At 33.7% G+C, this 20,121-nt stretch overlaps 2 protein-coding genes across 3 annotated transcripts in view; both read right to left on the minus strand.

The window, feature by feature from the left end:
• The window catches only part of LOC123542420 (uncharacterized), a 50,764-nt gene extending 43,004 nt beyond the window's left edge, over positions 1-7,760 (minus strand). The window contains exons 1-5 of one of the 2 annotated variants that reach the window (XM_053532089.1): positions 5,622-7,760; positions 4,808-4,861; positions 4,066-4,151; positions 2,021-2,092; positions 297-414 (exon numbers count right to left, since the gene is read on the minus strand). In XM_053532089.1, the coding sequence (XP_053388064.1) occupies positions 297-414; positions 2,021-2,092; positions 4,066-4,151; positions 4,808-4,861; position 5,622 (331 nt within the window). In that variant the 5' untranslated portion in view covers positions 5,623-7,760. The remainder of the gene's footprint in view (positions 1-296; positions 415-2,020; positions 2,093-4,065; positions 4,152-4,807; positions 4,862-5,621) is intronic. The other variant, XM_053532088.1, reaches the window with a different exon arrangement.
• Positions 7,761-9,050: 1,290 nt separating this feature from the next.
• Positions 9,051-19,121, minus strand: LOC128551294 (low-density lipoprotein receptor-related protein-like). The gene is made up of 10 exons (XM_053532094.1): positions 19,050-19,121; positions 18,401-18,442; positions 18,030-18,077; positions 16,272-16,360; positions 15,745-15,816; positions 14,264-14,381; positions 13,210-13,304; positions 11,816-11,887; positions 11,253-11,409; positions 9,051-9,420 (listed from the first exon to the last, which is right to left on the minus strand). Exons 2-10 carry the CDS (start codon positions 18,408-18,410, stop codon positions 9,305-9,307), a joined length of 777 nt encoding a protein of 258 aa, XP_053388069.1. The 5' UTR covers positions 18,411-18,442; positions 19,050-19,121; the 3' UTR covers positions 9,051-9,304.
• Positions 19,122-20,121: the final 1,000 nt, after the last annotated feature.

Below are 20,121 nucleotides of genomic sequence, written 5' to 3' on the forward strand. Positions count from 1 at the left end.
AAGTTTTATTCATTAAGCTTAATTGCATAAATACAGATGTACATACTAGTCAATGTAAGCAGTAACAAATACCAGCTTATGTTATAATCCATAGCTATTACCCTTCAAACTCAATAGTGGTGTTGTCTAAATGGAAGGTTTTATAATTACATGTATGTCTTTCATACTTTTAATACGCTTGAATATTCGATTCAGGCCGTTTTCATGTTTACATCAATATACGATAACATTACACGGGCATAAAAACTTTAGATTCTTTTGCAGGATACATGATTGATTTTTCCAGTATGAGCTACCTTGGTCTTGACAAAGGTTTGACTGACAGAACAACGAATCACAGCATCCATCACACACTGGAAGATCACCAGCTTCTATTCTACTTGATCTCTTACCCACAATCCCACTCGTGCATTGCTGAAAATATGATAGAAATCGATGCTGCTCATTGCAGACCTGGAGCGGTCTTCTGTGCATATCCGAAAATGACTATCAATAGGAGCGCACGGCAAAAATACGCAAAGTATTGCATTTCCGGACGCATTAAGTGTATAATATACTGACTAAACGTTAGGGTTAGTATTACCATGATTATAAATTATATACATTAAAGATAATTTTCATTCATATTGCCTGAATCCGGTATATACTGGAGTCTGTAATTTATACAGGCGCTCCAGGTCTGCAGTGAGTCACAGTCGATAGAAATTGAATGTCAAGATGCGTCTCTGTCTGGGCACGTGTTGAGATTCATGTAAATGAAATATTGAATGAATCGAACAAAACAGCTTAAAGCGGAATTAAATGTCGAACTGTAACCACAAACACTCCATTGCTTAATAAATCCGTAGAAATAGTTGTTGAAAAAAATTTATTTTCTGATAAGTCAGACATATTGTGTCTTATACAATACCATTTTCTATTTCTTCAAAACAGTTAATGTACGCACTGGATAACCGGCCATCTTGAAGGTCGGTGTACAGGAAAAACCCGCTGGAATTTAACCCGTTGTAAAATGGTAGGTAGAGTTTTTCATTTATTTCTGTTGATACGAAGACAATCCTTGCAATTGAATTGCAGTTTAGTTAAGAAATGGGCATGGCTTATATTTCCAATTTCTGGTCAGAAAACGATTATTACATTTACAGAAATTCCCTTACCATTTCTCAAGTCTGAAAAATCAAACAAATGTCCAAACTTTAAGTTTTACGCAAATGTCTTTTATGTTATCCAGTGTATCTAATATTTCGAACGCTGCTTATGTTTTTGGTGTGTTTAAAATTATTTATTTTCAGATTTTGAAGGTAGAGGAAGTAGACATCCAGTTGTCCCTCCAGGCATTGTTTCTGGCATATCAGTTTTATTCTTATTCCTACAGGTTTTACATTATAATATTGACATTTTTGCATGCATTTTGATATTTCTGCATGCTTTGTTTTAGCGAAATATTTATTTTTATAGACCATGTTATTCCTTTTCCAGGCTACTTCTCGCGCTACTTTTCAAACAGCTAATACCTTTTGATGACACTCATAAAGATGAAACTGTTAAAAGTAAGCATGCTTGTCGCGATATTCTTCCTTTGGCTTTAAATTTCATTTTGAAAATTAATATATCCTAAACAGTTACTTGTCGTTGAGTGAAATTATTATTTGGATTTAGTCGCGAGGGAATTAAATCACGAGGGAACATATTAACAACAATAATTTTACTCTAGATTAAACCACTGTTTGAGATATATGGTTTCGATTCTTACACATTATCAAGATTTTTTATGTACATTTTTACGGGATTACGAGATTTTCTGCATTATAACAAACGATTTTAGTCATTTTAATATGAAAACGAATCGGGTAGTAGAAGAATGCATTGCCTTTCCATGTTAAGTTATTTTTCATTTTCCCGATCTAAAAAGAGTGCAAGTACGACACCTAAGCAATAGTTCCCATCCTACTTGTCCGAAACAATATAAAACCAGAAGAACAAGAACAAAATGAAATTGCATAGTAGCAAAACTACAAACCATTTTATCTCGGCAGCCCATTCTCCTGTATACGTGTCCGCTAGTTGATACAATTTGTGTTGAATAGCACACCTATAATTAATCAAGACATATATAATATTAACCCTGATAAGTATAAGTATACAGCTTACGGAATAGTTTTTTTTCACTAAAATTTACATTTTATGTTGTGTCATCATGAAGAAAAAATTACAGCATACTTTGCAAACAGAAAACAGTCTAATGTCTTTGAACTGTTTGTTAACATATTTGTCCATTGTGTGAAGGGTGACTTGGTGCAGAAAACGTTACATGAACAGTTTATGTTGCAATAGCTTTACAGGCACTGAATTGCCAAATAGCTGTACACTAAAGGCGATGTTACTTCTTTAGCTTTGTAGAGCACATTGCACTATCTTACCGCCAGCAATTATTTTGCACATATTGGATGTATGTACGTATTGAGTATATAATACACTGACTAAAGGGTTAGGTTTAACATTGGTTTCATAGTTTACATACAATGCGTTTATACAGTCAATATAGGAGAATTAATGCCAACCAATATCCTTCTTAATTATATGACAAGTCTATGCCTGACAGTTGCCATGAAATAATCGTATTATAGCATTTTGACAGAATGCTAAGCCTGGCACTAACACTACATTTTGAGGTCTAAATTTTGAGCTGATTGTACAAATGTATTGGCTTCACTAAATATATTTTCTTGAATGAAACATGGCTTCTTCTTTTCGTTTGTTTGTTATTAAACACTAACAACGTTATTCAAGAAAATGTAAGATACAAAACTTTTAAAAGGGTCATTGTGTGTGCAGCAACCTTTGGAAATTTGTCAATTTCATATATAATAAAGAAAGCTAGCTGCTCAGTGTGTATATGTCGATAAATCTATGATAAACTAGAAAAAAGAAACAAAAGATATATGTCATCTCTAGGTAAAACAAAAAATGTGATTAAACGAATAAAGGCAAGCCTGTTTACTTATTGATAAATCTTACACCTTCGCTTTTTTTAACCTTTAGCGTGCTAGCGGCAAGTGATTCTGCCTTTGCGGCCAGTGCAGAACAAGATCAGTTTGTACGTCCGTGCAGGCTGATCATGGTCTGCACTGTTCGCTATTCAGTCAACAAATTTTCAGTGAACACCCATTTGAATAATTCAAACTGAATGATTGACCAGTGATTCTGCCTTTGCGGCCAGTGCAGTACAAGATCAGTTTGCACGTCCGTGCAGGCTGATCATGTTCTGTACTGTTCGCTATTCAGTCAACAAATTTTCAGTGAACATACCTTTGAATAATAAGTGGCACTGCCAAAACTGAATATGGACCAGTCCATTCAAGAAATTTAGCATGGTAAAGGTTAATGTTTTTGAAATGTTTATCTCAATAGCCTGAAGTTTTCTGGAAATTAAAAGGCAATCTAGAAAATATAACTGATGGCGACAGCTGTCAGAAACATGTACAGTTTTGCTGGGAAATTTAGAACACTATCGTGATAAATATCTAGACATATCGTGGCAGGTTTTAGCATTAATGCCTTAAAGGTCCAATACTAAGGAAAGTGAACATTTTAATTTCTTTTAAAAAGCACAGAAACTATTTCATTTTATTGGAAAATGAAAGTTGGTATGTAGAAATTCGAAATAAATCGCAGTATATGTACAATTATTTTTCTATGAGTATGAAGAAAGTTAAAAAGACCTGGGGGATCATTCTGTCGATTCATTGAAATTTCAACATAATACACATACATTTCTTTGAGTTCCAAAGACCTTCTGTAAATTTTGACCTGCCAATCTTCATTATTTAGTGTCTTGCAGAAGTCTATGCACTGGCTATGAAAAAAATTGCCAACTCACTTTCCCTTAGTAATGGACCTTTAAACGAAAGTTTGCGATATATTTTTTCTAGAAAATATTATTTCTTGTAATATTTTCAGGGGAAAAATTGCACATTCTGTGAAAGTTTAGAAAATTATCGTGATATATACTTGAACAGTGGCAGTAATATGCTACTTTAATGAGCATATTTTAAGTGAGTGTACCTCAGCAGCTGCACATTTTTTGATTGTATGGCAATCTCGAGCACTGGGAACATCGTCACACTGCAAGCAGTAAAGCCCATGTATAGCTGAAATAACAAATAGAGGCTTGTTGCAAATCAGTCAGATCTTCATGGGTGTATCCTACCGTTATCATCATTATTTGTTCTTATTTTATCATCATTATTTGTCTTTATTTCACCATCATTATTTCATGTAAGTTACAATTGTTCAGCACTCGAAGATCAATGTCACTTTCACTTACGATATCTGCCATTTATGGAAATGTAGACCCTCGTGTTCGCTGGTGAAATATGATTAATGTATTTTCATCTTCTACCAGCAATAAACATGTTTTCAGGCCCTTTACAACTGTCTTTTTGGACTAAGTATAATAATTGTATGCATTTGTTAACTTTCCATTAGAAATACATCTCAATATGGATGATCATATATTTAATCTTTTGTTTTAAGATTTTACGCACATCTAATATTTTATACCGGACTATAAACAGCAGGATCAAATCTTGTCACTCTTGCAAATAAATGGAAGAGTGAACTGTAAACTTGTATTGAGACGCCGGTCTTCCTCAACCATCAAAGCTAGAAAGTCGCCATGTGATCTAAAAGGTATCGGTGCGACGTTAGCATAAAGGCAACAAAAACAAAAACTTAATTTTTTTCTGAAGGTTCAACGAAATCATAGCTGAAATCATATTTTTCTGAACAGTATGATAATAAATACCTTTCACAAAACAACTGGCAATGACAATAACTGAAAACAGAGCTTTAGCTGTCACTGAAATAAATAAGAAATATAAATAACATATTCATTGGTCACGTGAAAAGACATTGCGGTTACTAATTATAGTATAGCAAATCAAGTTGCACATCGTGTTTCTGTCTGCAGGCTCTCAATTTTAACCCTTACCCTGCTAAATTTCTATAATAAACTCGCCCATCTTTCAATTTGGGCTATACCGTTAACTGTTAAAAGGGGTGCTTACCAAAACTATACTGACTGAATGGCAAAAAGTGCAGATCATGATCAGACTGCACGGATGTGCAGGCTGATCTTGGTCTGCACTGGTCGCAAAGGCAGAATCACTTACCGCCAGCAGGCTTAGGGTTAAAATGACATCAATATTTCTATTTTTGTTACTAAACTAAGCACTTTACTGAAGATGTATAAAAGAGCTTGAAAAATCAAACAAAGACTTAATCAATAAGCCTTTGAAATGTTAAGCTTATTTCATTATGCTATTCTCGGAATTTTGTTCTTTGAAAATCTATTAAATGAGAATATTTCGAAATTAAAAAAAGAATAAACAGAATTAAAGACTCTTGTCTTTTAATATTACTGTTGAAACTCTTTTTCGCGAAGTCTAAGTGATTTGAGTTATCCGAAATTCGACTAAAACAATATTTTTGTATTTATTTTCGGTACTGGACTTGAAAATGTCTTCGAGATAGTAGGTATTAGAAAGATGTACGGGAGTACAAGATATCGAGTTTCAACTGTACATGATAGTGTCAATGTAGTACAAAATTAATCTAACTCTTTTAACGGAGCTTTCTTTTACCAAATTAGGAGATGTATATCACTCGAACTATTTATGAATTCCTTATACATACACAAAACAATTAATTCAACTAGCTATGTTTATAAGTCTATGATGAAGATATATTGTCTGTACAAAATTCCTAATTTTACTATACACTAGATAATATAATGTAACACTTTACGGCATTTTAACAAGTGACATGCATATGTACTGTCACGATGTAGACGTACAAGGCAAAGATAATCACATATATGAACGTATGACCTGACAGTAGATCGATCAGTTAAGATAAGAAATTTTAAACGTTTACATGTCTGTCTGAAACTTGGTAAAGGCACAAGAACTTTAAGGTCATGTCTCCAATGTCATCAAAATGTTTAATTTTCAAAACAACATAGCTAAGTCCATGAAATATTAGATATTATGAATATAATGAACCAAATATTTGATAGTTGTATTTCTTATTTGTCACAGGTTTACTGCGAGACTAACGCAGAAGATTTCCACATAGTTTTCAGACTGGAAGACATGTAATTACAGTCGGTATTTTCCGCTTCATTACGCATCACCACAATGCGATCCTGGTCTACACTGTTCACTATTCAGTCAGTAAATTTTTAGTGAACACCCCTTCGAATAATAAGTGATATGGCCCAAAATTGAAAGGATCGAACAGTCAAATTTTAGAAATTTAGCAGCCCAAAATTGAAAGGATGGAACAGTCCAATTTTAGAAATTTAGCAGGCTAAGGGTTTAAATGCACAGAATGAAGAAACAGACGTTTCAGCAGTAGAAGCTTACATGACTGATTAAAAGAATATTATATTTGTGTCTCCCAAAATAAGTTCATTAAACTCGTTGATTACAAATGATAAGATGCTCGGCAGAGTCTTGCATTTTATTCAACTAGAATAAAAAGACACTCATTTTATATCCTCTAATTATAATGTGCTTACATTATAGGATTGTATTCTTCAATAAACGTACGAAATCTAGCTACATGTAGCAACGGATTTGAGCTAATAGAACTCAGTTCCAACATGGATCCTTTGAAATAATTAAAAAAAACTAACCAGAACTGGCCTTATGTCTATGTTTGTAGATACTACCTGACAATTACATGTACTATTCTACTGCCTGGTACGATGGATACTTAAAATATTCTTAAAACGTTGTCCCTCTTTAAAAGTGAATGACAGTTTTAAAGAAATTGTTCCACTAAGTTACGTGGGTGGGACATTATTGCAAATGCATCAAAACGACGATGTGTAACAGTTCGTTGAAAATGGTGAGTTTTTAAAGGCGTTGAATTGTCAGAAAGTGAGACCCCTTTATGCAGTCCTTTTCTGGAATACAATGTATTAACAATGTATACTAACAATTTTGTTTCGTAGATGTAATATAGTTTACATGTTTTACATGCTGTCCCATTTTTTTTATAAAAGAACCCTTTCTTTCTACGATTTGTGTTGTTTGATCTTTAGGCTAACCGTAAACACAGATGTCCGGAATATGTTATGGTGATTGCCAACTATTTTAAAAAGACGTGAGCAATACACAAGTCACCCTGGCCTTTACAAAGAATGTAAACCTTGAATAAATTGTGTGTCCAGACTTGAGTATCTAAAATACTTTGCATATTTAATGAAATTTTGGATAGGAGTGGATCTCCGGCAAATGACTTTTTGAGAAATTACTCATTTTAGATTCGTTATTCGGGTCATATTGAAAACACTTGGCCTGAAAAAGTGAGAGTATAAAGACCTACAATATCTTCAAGTAATGAAGATCCTTTGGTTCTAAGATAATCTTTAAACCTTTAAACTGCTGGCGGCAAGTGGCTCTGACTTTTCGACCAGCGCAGATGTGCAGGCTGATCCTAGTCTGCACTGTCCGTTATTCAGTCAGTAAATTTTGAGTGAACACCGCTTCAAATAATAAATGGTATTGCCCAAATTGAAAAATGGACCAGTCCAATTTAGAAATTTAGCAGGTTCAGGGTTAATCTCCATATCTAAGAACACTCAAAACTTTTTAATAATTTGTGCCAGACGATGAAAATTAATATAGATTTTATGTCGATATGAGCCGCACCATGAGAAAACCAACATAGTGCATTTGCGACCAGCAGGGGTCCGGACAGGCCTGGGCATCCGCGCAGTCTGGTCAGGATACATGCTGTTCGCTAACAGTTTCTGTAATTGCAATAGGGTTTGAAAGCGAACAGCGTGGATCCTGACCAGACTGTGAGGATGCCCAGGCTGGTCTGGATCCATGTTGGTCGCAAATGCACTATATTGATTTTCTCATGGCGCAGCTTATATAATATTGGCATAAAAATAGTATGTAGAGGGAGGTTTCACACATGTTTAGCCATACATATGAATTTTGATATATTCAAGTGAATACAGAAAGAACAACGTATGTTTTCAGCCGACCATAGGAGATTTTTTCCACTTAAAACGCTTAATTAATTTCATGTGTTTAAGCAGAAGATAGATATTACGAGATCCGTTCACTTTTTTCTGTGTAGAGTTTTGCGTATGCGTCGGTGCTGGGTGTTCCAAGGGATCTTTTTACAGATTTTATTGTCATATGTTTTTTTTAATTGTTAGAAAATTGTTCAGCTTCGAGTTTAAGAAACTTTCTGATAGATTCGATAAATGCTCCCAAGATCAGTTTTAGGTTTAGTTTTGGGGAGGCTGCGATTTTGGTACGTGACATTCCCTGTTTGATATTTGTCTTTGTTTTTTAAGCGTAAATTATCATCAAATACTTAGATTCAAATTTTTATTACTTTTTCTTCGGTTCATTCTGATCGTAGGGTACATATCTAGTATAAATCATAATAGAGCTATGGGTACATGTACTAGCGGTATATATTTTAAAGGAATCTTTTTATAGAATCAGTGTACGTCACCATACACATTTTAACCATATCAGAAAAAACTGTATTCAAATCGTTCAAGTTCGTACGAACACAATGTTGAGTCTATATTATTTATTTTGACTTTTATCACCAACTCTTCAGCAACATGTCTTCAATATGTATTAAACATCAGCTTTTGGAAGAAACCTAAATGAAAATGTTTTGCGTTTTAAAGAGAGGTATCGTAGAGAAATCTTAGAGACTATGTTTTGGGAAATCTTGAAAGTGTTATAACCTACATCTGCTCCTGTACAGGCAAATATATTTACATTCGCCCTATTCTTTTCCATTGAAAATAATGACGTTCATTTCGTATATACAGCAAAAGAAAAGGCACAAAAGTTACGTCAACGCTGCTTAGTAATAACGGGCCGTTGTTTTGAGACGTCCGCGTATAGGCAGGGAGAACGTTCCTTAGATGGCGTCGCAGTTGTTCCGTCTGGTGAACAGAATGGCCGGGGAGCTGATTTTAATGTTAAATGCAACAAAACGTGTGAAATTTATAATATAATCTTACAAATGGAAAGGAAATATAATGTAAATAAGCTGGCGTGATTCGTGGATTTGCAGGTCCTATTCTGTCTGATAAAAATCATTTCTTTAATATTTTCACCGATAATGGATGATTACTTCTAGTTTATTTGGTAAATAAACTTTTTCAGACAGAAGTTGAATTAAAACAAATATAACAAATCATTTATCGTAAAATGAAAGTGTCTTTTATTTGGTTTATATTTCCCAAACGTATTCAGCAAAATCCGCAGTAATGCATGCAGTCCGCATTCTGTGCATGTATTCTGTCTTGACAGACAATAGAGGATGCCAACTTACAGGTCGCCTGGTGGGTTTTATCAACACAATGGGCTGAAATAGAAAAGGAAAATGATAATTTTATGACAACAAACTATAGGTGATGAGGTCAAACACATAAGCTTAGGAGTTGTCACAACAAACTTCACTGAAATTGCAGGGATAGATGTTGTGGCATAGAAAGAATAGACAGGGGCTGAGAAGTTGTATGAATACGCTGAAATAACAGAGACAGAAGATGATCTGACGCTAAAACAATAACGTATACAGGCTGACATGTGATTGGAGGAGTTATATCAAGCCAGTGTGCTAAAACAGCAGAGACAGTTGTTGTAACACATAAACAGCAAGGGCTGACACTTTACCTGATAAATCGTTTACGTAAAATTAGCTAATATTGCAGAGACAAAGATGATCTTACTTGTCGCTTTTGGATCTTGATGAAACAGTGGACTGAAATTCTAGAGAAAAAGTTTAGATGAAACTTGCGAGGAAAAGTATAGTTAGGAAGTTGTTAAACAAATGTCCTACATATAAAATATAGTACTGAAGCTATTTTTATTTTAGTATTTTTTAAAGACGTCATAAAAAACAGATATGTCAAATTATCAAACTATGGGTTTAGTGTGGACATATTTGAAATAGAAACTATATTACCCTTTTCGTATACTCTTTTTCCCAGTTAAGTTAACTCGTTCACAACCATCAAAGAAATTCACTGTGAGATTTTTTGTCATCTATTTCATCTTCTTAAAATTTATTTTCTAACTCAACACTTTGTGTTTGCTATTATATTTCTGCCAAATATTTACAGAATTCTGTGAAAAGTATTGATAACAGTCACATGTCAGCTGACGTGACGGCTACAGTAGGGTAACATTAGAGACAAACAATAGTCAAAATAATTGTAACTTGGTGCTAGCCGCTATGTGGCAGGCAGTGTTATCTATAGGACTAAATTATTTCACTATCCTTATTTGGAAATGAGATAGCATTTCGCAAGTGTACATAAGTAGGTTATAAGGCTTATATTGCTTCTGTACTGAGTATATTGCGCGTTTTCATGTGCACAACATTGGTCCGCGAAAAAGTGAATGCACAGCTTATAGTCTCTGTTTAGAATACTTATTTATGCATTTTAAACTTATAAAATGATACACGTCTTGTTAATTGTTTATACGGCTCAATGAACTTACGTCTGATTGAAATCGTTGCTATCTTTTATTAAAATGAAATACCCATTAACAGTGTGTCATCCGAATGTGTCAATATATAAAAAAACAACTAAGGAGTGAGAAAAATTGTTAAATGTATTAAATAAATTTTCAAAACGGGAAGCAACATCTACAGAAATGTTAAAAAATTATAAATGTTATTGAAAATATTTTTTTTAAGAATCATCTAGCTCCTACAAATTAAGATGATTATTACAAATTATTCCAACTTTATTGACCTCAATAATTTAATTTGGCACAATATTTTAAGATATTATAATCTGTTCTAAATTACGGTTTATTGCACTAATAACATGGTAGACAACTTTAATTTCAAAATTATTTTATGTAACATAATGATGTAGATAAATACGGTATAGAACTCGCTGAGCCAGTCTGATATTGTCTTACCATGTTCAGTTACAAAACAAACAAATGCCATTTTCTGTAGATTTCAAAATAATTGACAAATGTTGTTCTCGTTGTGTCCCTTTATAATATTTGCTTCAGTGAAAAATAATTTATCGCAACCGAATCAGGTAAAGATCATAATATACTCGTTATTACGTATTAAAGTAATTATGCGTGTTTAATAAACCGAAAGTAATGGCATAGCGCCATTTATTCGGATAACCTAGATAAAATGAATGGACTCGGAATACGGTAACATACAAGCAGAAGTTTGTGTAGTTGCTCCAGCTCCAGCTACATGTATGGTAGATGCAGAGTTGTTTCCACAGTCAGTATTACACAGGTCTGTATCACAACATTTGAAGCATGTCTGGTTTGTTTTATGAAAGTTAGGGGAGGCTAACACTGCGGCACAGGTCTAGAAAAACAATCCATGGATTTTCTTTTCATTATATATGGATACAGACATCAATAATTCTAGTCATGAAATGTCACGTTTAAAAATACTTTGAGGTCATTTTAGAAATTGAATTACAGAAGCTGAAAAGTTGTTATACAACTTTTGTTTAAAAAGAAGCAATAGAAGAACAGTTTTCTAAAACAGAACAATTTGTTTATTTCTCACATACTTAACGTCGTGGGAGTAAAATAAAGCCATCCAGTCTTTTTTGTATAACACTACTGTTATAAAGCTTTGACGTTGACGTCTGAAATACGTCGGTAAGCTAACTTGACGAAATAAATATAATTACACCATTGAATTCATTAAACTCATTAGATAAAATACATAAAATATTTTCTACAGTTTATAACGACTTACTTACGTGTTTGCCAAAACAACCTTGTTGTATCCCAAAACTTCTTGATGGCAATAGTTTATGCGTTGTAGCGCACACCTATTTAAAAATTTAACAAAAACACCTTTAAACATAAATAAAGTAGACCGAAATTGCAACTGAAAATGGCCGTGTTATATCGGAATTAGATTTAAGAAATTAGCAAATATTGTTATTTAACGATTTTATGAAATAGAGGCTTTACGTCTGCGGAATATTTTCAGGGGTGGGAAGCCCGAGTTAATTATGCTGGCGACGTATAGCCCTTTTTGGGTGTTGTAAACACGCTTTTGCTATACGTTATATAAATATCTCGATTCTAATTAGTCCCAATCCGTGACTTCAGGTCCGTCCACAGAGTCACAAGCAGCCACTATTAAAAATCGGCGTAATTTGGGTACTTTAGTCTTTGAGACATAATTGCAAGTATAATGATGATTAAATGGAGAAAGGAAAAATATTTTTAAATAGCAAATTTATTCTTGTGCTTGTGATATACACGATATGTCATCAGGTCATGAGAACTTCGTAGTTCCTGAAGAAAGTCACCCACTGACCCATATATTTATCGATTTGTTTTCTCGCCATTGTTGACGTCAAAGCTTTATTATGTCACTATTTGTGCATTTCATTCATAGTCAGGTACCGGTACCGGATGAGCACAACGTCTCAAGCGAATTCTAAATGTATTAGCTCAATATCATTTGTACATTTACTACAATCTGAAGTTGATTTGTAAAATTTGAAGACAAAACAAATATTCGGAGAGAACTATTCACATATATTCTCATGTGCTTGTTTCTTCACGGCATAAACTTTGGTGGACAAATCGAGTATGATATCACACTGTGCTAAATGCTGTACGTTCATGAATATATTTGATAGTTGTTTTTTTTTCTGTAGTTTTTATGCAGATATGTCAAATAACATTTCTGTTCACGAGATAAATGTATTACATACCGCAAATTTAAATATTTCTTTCGTTTTTAGTGTTTTGAAGCTTATACTGTAATTTATGTTCATATTTCAATCACTAAAGATTATGCCTATGTTCGGACGAGGCTGAGTTGGGCGTAATATCAAACTGAAATGAAATGAAAGTGATAATTACGTCACAAATTGGACTAGATTCTATAATGCCCTTTGTCTAAAACAGATTATAAATTAAATATAGTAGAAGAAAATAGAGAGATAAATAAGGGGATGTTTGGTTGGCAGAAATATGCCATTATTGTATCTCCCCTAAGAAAAGGAAACAACTTCCCTTCAGTTTATTTTAGTGACACATGGAAGTTGACATTTTGTTAGTTAAAACGCTCAAACTAGTAAGATATTTTACATGACACTGATTCTGCTTACAATATTCAAGAATGACAACATACCTCGTCCCTAGCACACTCAGTAACTTGGAAACATGGATCATTTTTCACTCGTACATCACAGTGGAAACACATTTGTCCTCTGTCTGTAGCGTAATCTAAACGAAGAAGTAATCAAATACATATTCTATTCCTATATTAACATAGCTATGGACCTCGCGCAGGTTGCTTTAAGATTTCTTGTCATGTTGATCATGTTCATTTGATATGTTCTTGAGGTCTTCGTGGCCGACTGGTTAAGGTCACTGACTACAAATTATTTGCCCCTCATCGATGTTGGTTCAAGCCTCGCTCGGGATGTTTAATTCTCCTGGTGAGGAAGCCATCCAGCTGGCTTATAGAAAGTCGGTGGTTCTATCCCGGTACTTATTCATGACGAAATGATGCACGGACAGGCTCCTGAGGTCTTTCTCTACCATCAAGTAGAAAGACTCCAATGACCAATAATTGTGTCACAGAACAAAACACCCAGAAATGTCCTATACAATGATCGACAGACACTTGTGCAATCTGTCTAACCCTAACAAAACAGCATAACACAAATGATCAGGGATAGTATTCATCTATATATATTTACATTTGACCTATCCTTTTCCACTGAAAATTATGGCGTTCATTTTATATGAACAGCAAAAGGAAAGGCGACAAAGTTACGACAACTTTGCTTAGTAATAACGAACCGCTGTTTTGATGACATCAACGTATAGGGAGAGTGAGTGATCCTTAGCTGACGTCAGTGTTGTTACATCTGATGAACAGAATGGCCGGGAAGCTGATTTTAATGTTAAATTCAACAAAATGTGTGCAGTTTATAATATAACCCGGTTTTTAGATGGAGAGGAAACAAAATGTTAATATAAGAAATGAATACTTTTTTTCGGAGTTCATGTGCGATTTATGGCTTTGCCGATCCTATTCTGTCGTTCATTTCGCAAAATAAAGTAATTTCTTAATTAGACTTACAAAACAAATATTTCCGTGATTAGCTGTAACAGGCTCGTTCTTGCAAAGGATCATTTAATATGTTTGAAATAGAAAAGGAAATGTTGAGTTTTACCTTTGTCCTGACAAAGCTTTGGTTGGCATATGTTGGTGTCACAACATTCATCACAAATAGGAGTATCCCCCACACTTCGGAAGGGTGATCTTTTTCCCACAATGGTTTTGCTGCATTGCTGTTTTTCAATACGAGGAAAATGTTATAATTTAAAAAACCGAGTTCCTGTCTTTTTTCAATAGGGTGGGAAAATGTAAAATTTATTGAACCCATGGAGTCCGTGTACCTGCATTTCATTTTATTTTCAGTAGAGAAAATGTAAGAATTATTAAACCCTGTCCGCAAACATGCATTGCTATTTTTCAAAAGGGAGGAAATGTTAGAATTATTTAACTCAGTCTTTGTGGTTGCATTGCTATTTTTCAATGTAAGAATGATTGAACCTCCATTAAAATGGAGTAAAAGCATTGACAAACTAATTTAAATATCACATAAAAATTCTTCTAGTTTTGAGTATGAGATCATCTTGCGACAATAAACATGTTATTAAAAGACATCTAAGGGCCACTACTCACTAAATAATTTATCTTTAAGTATTTACTTCAGATGCAGAACATTCTCATCAGATGTATTTAACTGTATCTAAGACATAAATTAATTGTGTGTATACAGCTACATTCATACTGAAATATCATGTAGTAAAAATCGGTTGTTTAAAAAGCATCCAGTTTTTATAGTGACTGTACACATTTATACTGTGTTTGGCTATATGTGTTAACAGTGTGTACTGTTCTAAACCTAATGCATAGTACTGTTAATACACATACAATTGTTAATTTCAAATTTAACATAAACTATATGTGGTAACTGTGCATGTTTCTAGGTACGAAATTTAGACCTGACATACCTTTAAATGTTACCATCAATTTCTCGGGAGCAACAGTATATTGATGTGGACCATGCCTTTGTAACGAGCATGTTTTCTCCTTTTTCATATATCTGGAACATGCGTTTTTGAGAGCCTAACATTTCCAAACATGATTTTAAAGTTTTTAATTCAGAATTCAGGATTATAATGCTAGTGTTCATAAACTATTCCAACACGTTTCGTATATTTAGCATTTTTTCAGACAACGTATATATTTATGTGCAACGTGATAAATATCCTTAGAAATCCTTGTCACAGTTGAAATTTCAATATGACATAAGCTTTTATCCACACGCCGCAATCATGTTAACCTATAAACTTAATGGTCGTCATACTATAATCTACTGTTTGTCTTACTGGTATATTTCTGTAAATTATCCTGTGACCTTTATTGTATTTCAATATTTTGTCATAACTTGCACAAATATCTTTAAAAAAAAACACTTTATTTTCACTGGTATGAAAATTTAATTAAGATTTTCATAATAATCAAAGACAAATGGGAAAACATTTTTAAATGTTAATAATTTCAAATCACAAATATATAGCAATAAAATAAACTTCTTTGAAACAGATAAACATTCCATTTTCTTTGAAAAGAAATTCAACCTACTACTCTATCTCGACAACCCATTTCCCTGGAAATATGGCCGGTTGATGAAACCACTGTTGTTGAATAGCACACCTGCAATTTATAAAGTGTATACCTGAACTAATTTCAACGTCTCCGTATGTACAGGTAAAAAGATTTAACTTCATATTGACATCACAGACTAACGCAATTTCGATTATGAAAATAACACGTTTGTTGATAAAACAGGAGAAATACGAACATCTTAGATGCACTCTAGTACAGTGAAGCCGAGATGGGTTTTTTTATGAAAATTTACTTGAAGAATTTTACAAAATGTATGCATTGCAATCAAAGGGAACAATAAAAGGAATGACACTTTGAATGCATTAAAAAGTATATACTGAAAGCGGAATGATTTTGAACGAAGGAAGGCTTCAATTCAGAGTGTCACAAAAATATAATAATAATAAAAAAAAAAACAGTAATAAACATTTATTTGTATACATTGTGTATAATTTGTCAAAATTAATTAATCGGAAGCATTTTCATTTAAGTATTAAGTTTACCTGTTGCGGTCCACATTTTTTAACCTGGTAACAATCACGTGCGCTAGCTACATCAGAACATTGCAGACAATATATATCTCCATGTATACCTGAATTGGAACGTAAAGCTGAGTGTAGCTGTACTAAAATATAGGTTTTAAGGTATGCAAATTTGTACACATGTCTATTGAGCTATTAAAGGAAAATCATAAAACATTAATCAAAAGGATTAAGTCACGTTTAATTTAAATGTTTATTTCCGGTTAGGTGTGTTCAATTTGGCAAAGGAACCAGAAGCCTCCTCATACCTTTAAACGAGTGTACCTTATAAAATTATGCATGTAATTGAGACATGACTTTATTTTTGTTGTCGTTCAGATTTTAAGGATTGTGCTCTCCGTATAGAAAATTTAGAAAATAATTCTTTATCAAATGTTCAGTCGAAACCATGATAATTGTACAGGAAATATTCTGAGCAAAAGTAGTTAGTACTCACACTTCTAGGTTCCACTCAAAATATATTAAGAAAATTATTGCCGTTTCCTTTTTTGTATTTCCAAGATGGTGATTATACATGATTTGCATGAAAAAAGATGAGAAATACAAATAGCTGGCTTCAAACTGACAGTGACATAAATAAGGCAAGATAATGTGTTAAGGCTAGTTGAGCCGTGCAATGAGAAAACCAACATAGTGAATTTGCGACCAACATTGATCAAGACCAGCCTGCGCTTCCGCGCAGTCTGGTCAGGATCCATGCTGTTCGCTAACGGTTTCTCTAATAGCTATAGGCTTTGATAGCGAAAACATGGATCCTGACCAGACTGAGCCGATGCGCAGGTCTGTCTGGATCTATGCTGGTCGCAAACCCAGTATGTTGATTTTCTCATGGCGCGGCTCAATTATTTGTTTGAAAGAATGAAGCATGATGTATTTATTTGCGTTTATACCATACTTTGTTTCTATAGTTTTTGTAAATTTATTGTTTGTAAACACTAAGGATTGCATTTTGAAACCTTAACTCAGGGTTCCATATTTTAGCGTGTCTTGTATAAGAAAAACATGAACACAAGCTAAACCAAAACATAAAAGTATCAAGGTCATTTTGTAAGTAGAGAAATTTTGGGTTTAAAACGTGTAAACGCGCATGACCTAGCAATCGAACTGTCGTTATTTATCTATGTTTTTAAAGCTATATCAAAAAGAATTTGACTGAATAACTTTGTAGATTAACTTGCGAAAACATATTACATGTAACACAAGAAATGTCCTTAATTGTCCTCCTGTCATGATTTTCATAAAAGTTCTCGTGGCAGGAAAAAGGACGTTACTAGGTTGAGGTGGCTTTTAAATATTACCTTTGCAGGTCAGAAAGACCTATCAGTACATGTATTTTTGTCGCCTCGGTAGCCTAGTGGTAGAGCGTCCGCTTCACGTGCGGGAGGTCGTGGGTTCGATCACCGGCCACGTAATACCAAAGTCGTACAAAAATGATACTAATAGCTTCCTCGCTTGGCGCTCAGTATTAAGAGGATAGTGCTAGGACTGGTCAGCCCGGTGTCAGTATAATGTGACTGGTTGGCTACGGAGTGATATTCCAGTAAGGCAGCACTATAAAGTTGGGCAATGTGCTCACTGCTAAAAGTAGACACCATCGTTTATATGACTGAAAACAATTGTTAAAAAAAAACGTTAAACCTGAACATACACCCACACATTTTTGTCGTAATATAACCATTGGTGCAGAACAAGTGAAAAAAACCCAAAAACTTTTCATACCTTGCACAGAAGTAAGCGCAAAATAGCATATGGACAACAAAATAGTCGCTGAAAAATACAACATTCGTATATACATTCAATGCAACAATAAAATATCTTTTCACAAAATATTCATTCTTCTTTATTTCGATGGCGTTTTAATGTATCTTAAGATATTACTTAAGCAAGGCACAGCATCGGTACCACCTAAACAGTTACACTCGAGCCAGGTTTTTCCATCTCCACCTTCAACTATTGAAAATATGTTATAATATTATCATGTTGAGGAAAAATTTAGATCTAGTCTCACTACATTCTCAGAATAAGATGGAAAAATATAAAATTACTAACAAAAAATAGCAACTGAACTGTATTTCAAAAGTGGGGCTTACTTGTAGTCATAATACTTCTGTATATTCAAGCGTTCCGGTTTCCTAAATGTTGAGATAAAGGAAATATAATGACCTTTAAGATAATTTTCTTCATGTAAGTATAATCAGTGTCAAATATTGTAAAAGCACATATTTTTACTGGGTCAAACTTTCGCATATTTAACATACTCAATCTAACCTGTACTAACGGTCACCTCCGATCAGGGGTCACCTGGATAACATAAAACTTCAAGCTTTGGAAATAAAGCTTTGCACTACTGTGGTCTTAAAATGCAGGACTTAATTTTGTATATTTTTTCACATAAAATGAACTTTAAAAGTATTGTTGTTTTTTCACATTGAAAAGAATTATATTTTTCAATTTAATCGCGTAAAGTGCTTTCCTGCAAAGTTCGTTTTTAGCGATTATTCTAAAAACAGCGAAACGTCAGAGCTTATCAAATACAGTCGCTGGCTCCCGCCGATGACTAGTTACAAAATGTACCTCGATGATTATAATAGCTTCCCTCATTCTTTTAGCTTATAAACGCATATTTTGAAATATAAATCTTCTTCTTTCGAAGAAAATCGCTGTTTCCTTGTTAAATTTCTATAATGAACTTGTCCATCTTTGAATTTGGACAGTGGTATTAACTGAAGAAATACATACCAAAATATACTAAATGAATGGAGATCAATGCAGGTTATGATAAGACTGTACGGATGTGCCGGCTGATCATGTTCTACACTGGTCGCAAAGGCCTAATCAGTCGTGTCATGTTAAATAATGTGTTCAACAGACACGGATTCTCACGGTTCATATATATGAGCCGTGTCATGAGAAAACCAACATAGTGCATTTGCGACCAGCATGGATATATACCGGATTCAATCAATTTGAATGAAAAATATCATCTTTAATGTTTATATTTTTTAACCATGGTAATACTAACCCTAACCTTTAGTCAGTATATAATACATATTTTACACATATAATGCGTGCGGACATGTAATAATTTGCGTATTTTTGCCATGCGCTCCAATTAAACATCACTTCCGGACATGCGCAGAAGACCGCTCTAGGTCTGCATTGAGCAACATTGAAACGCTGGTGTAACTGAATGTTATTCGTAGTTTGGTTACGCTAAGGCATAAGCACTACACTGTACAAAATAAATCACTATTGTCTATAATCTCTGTCCACTGTTAAATCTAGGAATTATGTGCATATTCCTAGTGTCATATAAATTTGTGATTGTGTCATATAGATTTGCCATTGTTTCATACAGATGTGACATTTGCGATTGTGTCATATAGATTTGCAATTGTTTCATATAGATTTGACAATAGCGATTGCGTCATATAGATTTGCCATTGTGTCATATAAATTTTACATTTGCGATTGTGTCATATAAACTTTTTTTTTTTGTCATATAGATTTGACATTGTTTCATATATGTTTGACATTGTTTCATATAGATTTGACATATGTGATTGCGTCATATAGATTTGCGATTGTGTCATATAGATTTGTAATTGTGTCATAAAGATTTGCAATTATGTCATATAGATTTGACATTGTTTTATATAGATTGGACATTTGCGATTGTACCATATAGATTTGCAATTGTGTCATAAAGATTTGCAATTGTATCATTTAGATTTGCCATCGTGACATATAGATTTGACATTGTTTCATATAGATTTGACATTTGCGATTGTGTCATTTAGATTTGCCATCG

Source organism: Mercenaria mercenaria, chromosome 19 (assembly GCF_021730395.1).
Source record: "Mercenaria mercenaria strain notata chromosome 19, MADL_Memer_1, whole genome shotgun sequence".
Taxonomy (NCBI): domain Eukaryota; kingdom Metazoa; phylum Mollusca; class Bivalvia; order Venerida; family Veneridae; genus Mercenaria; species Mercenaria mercenaria.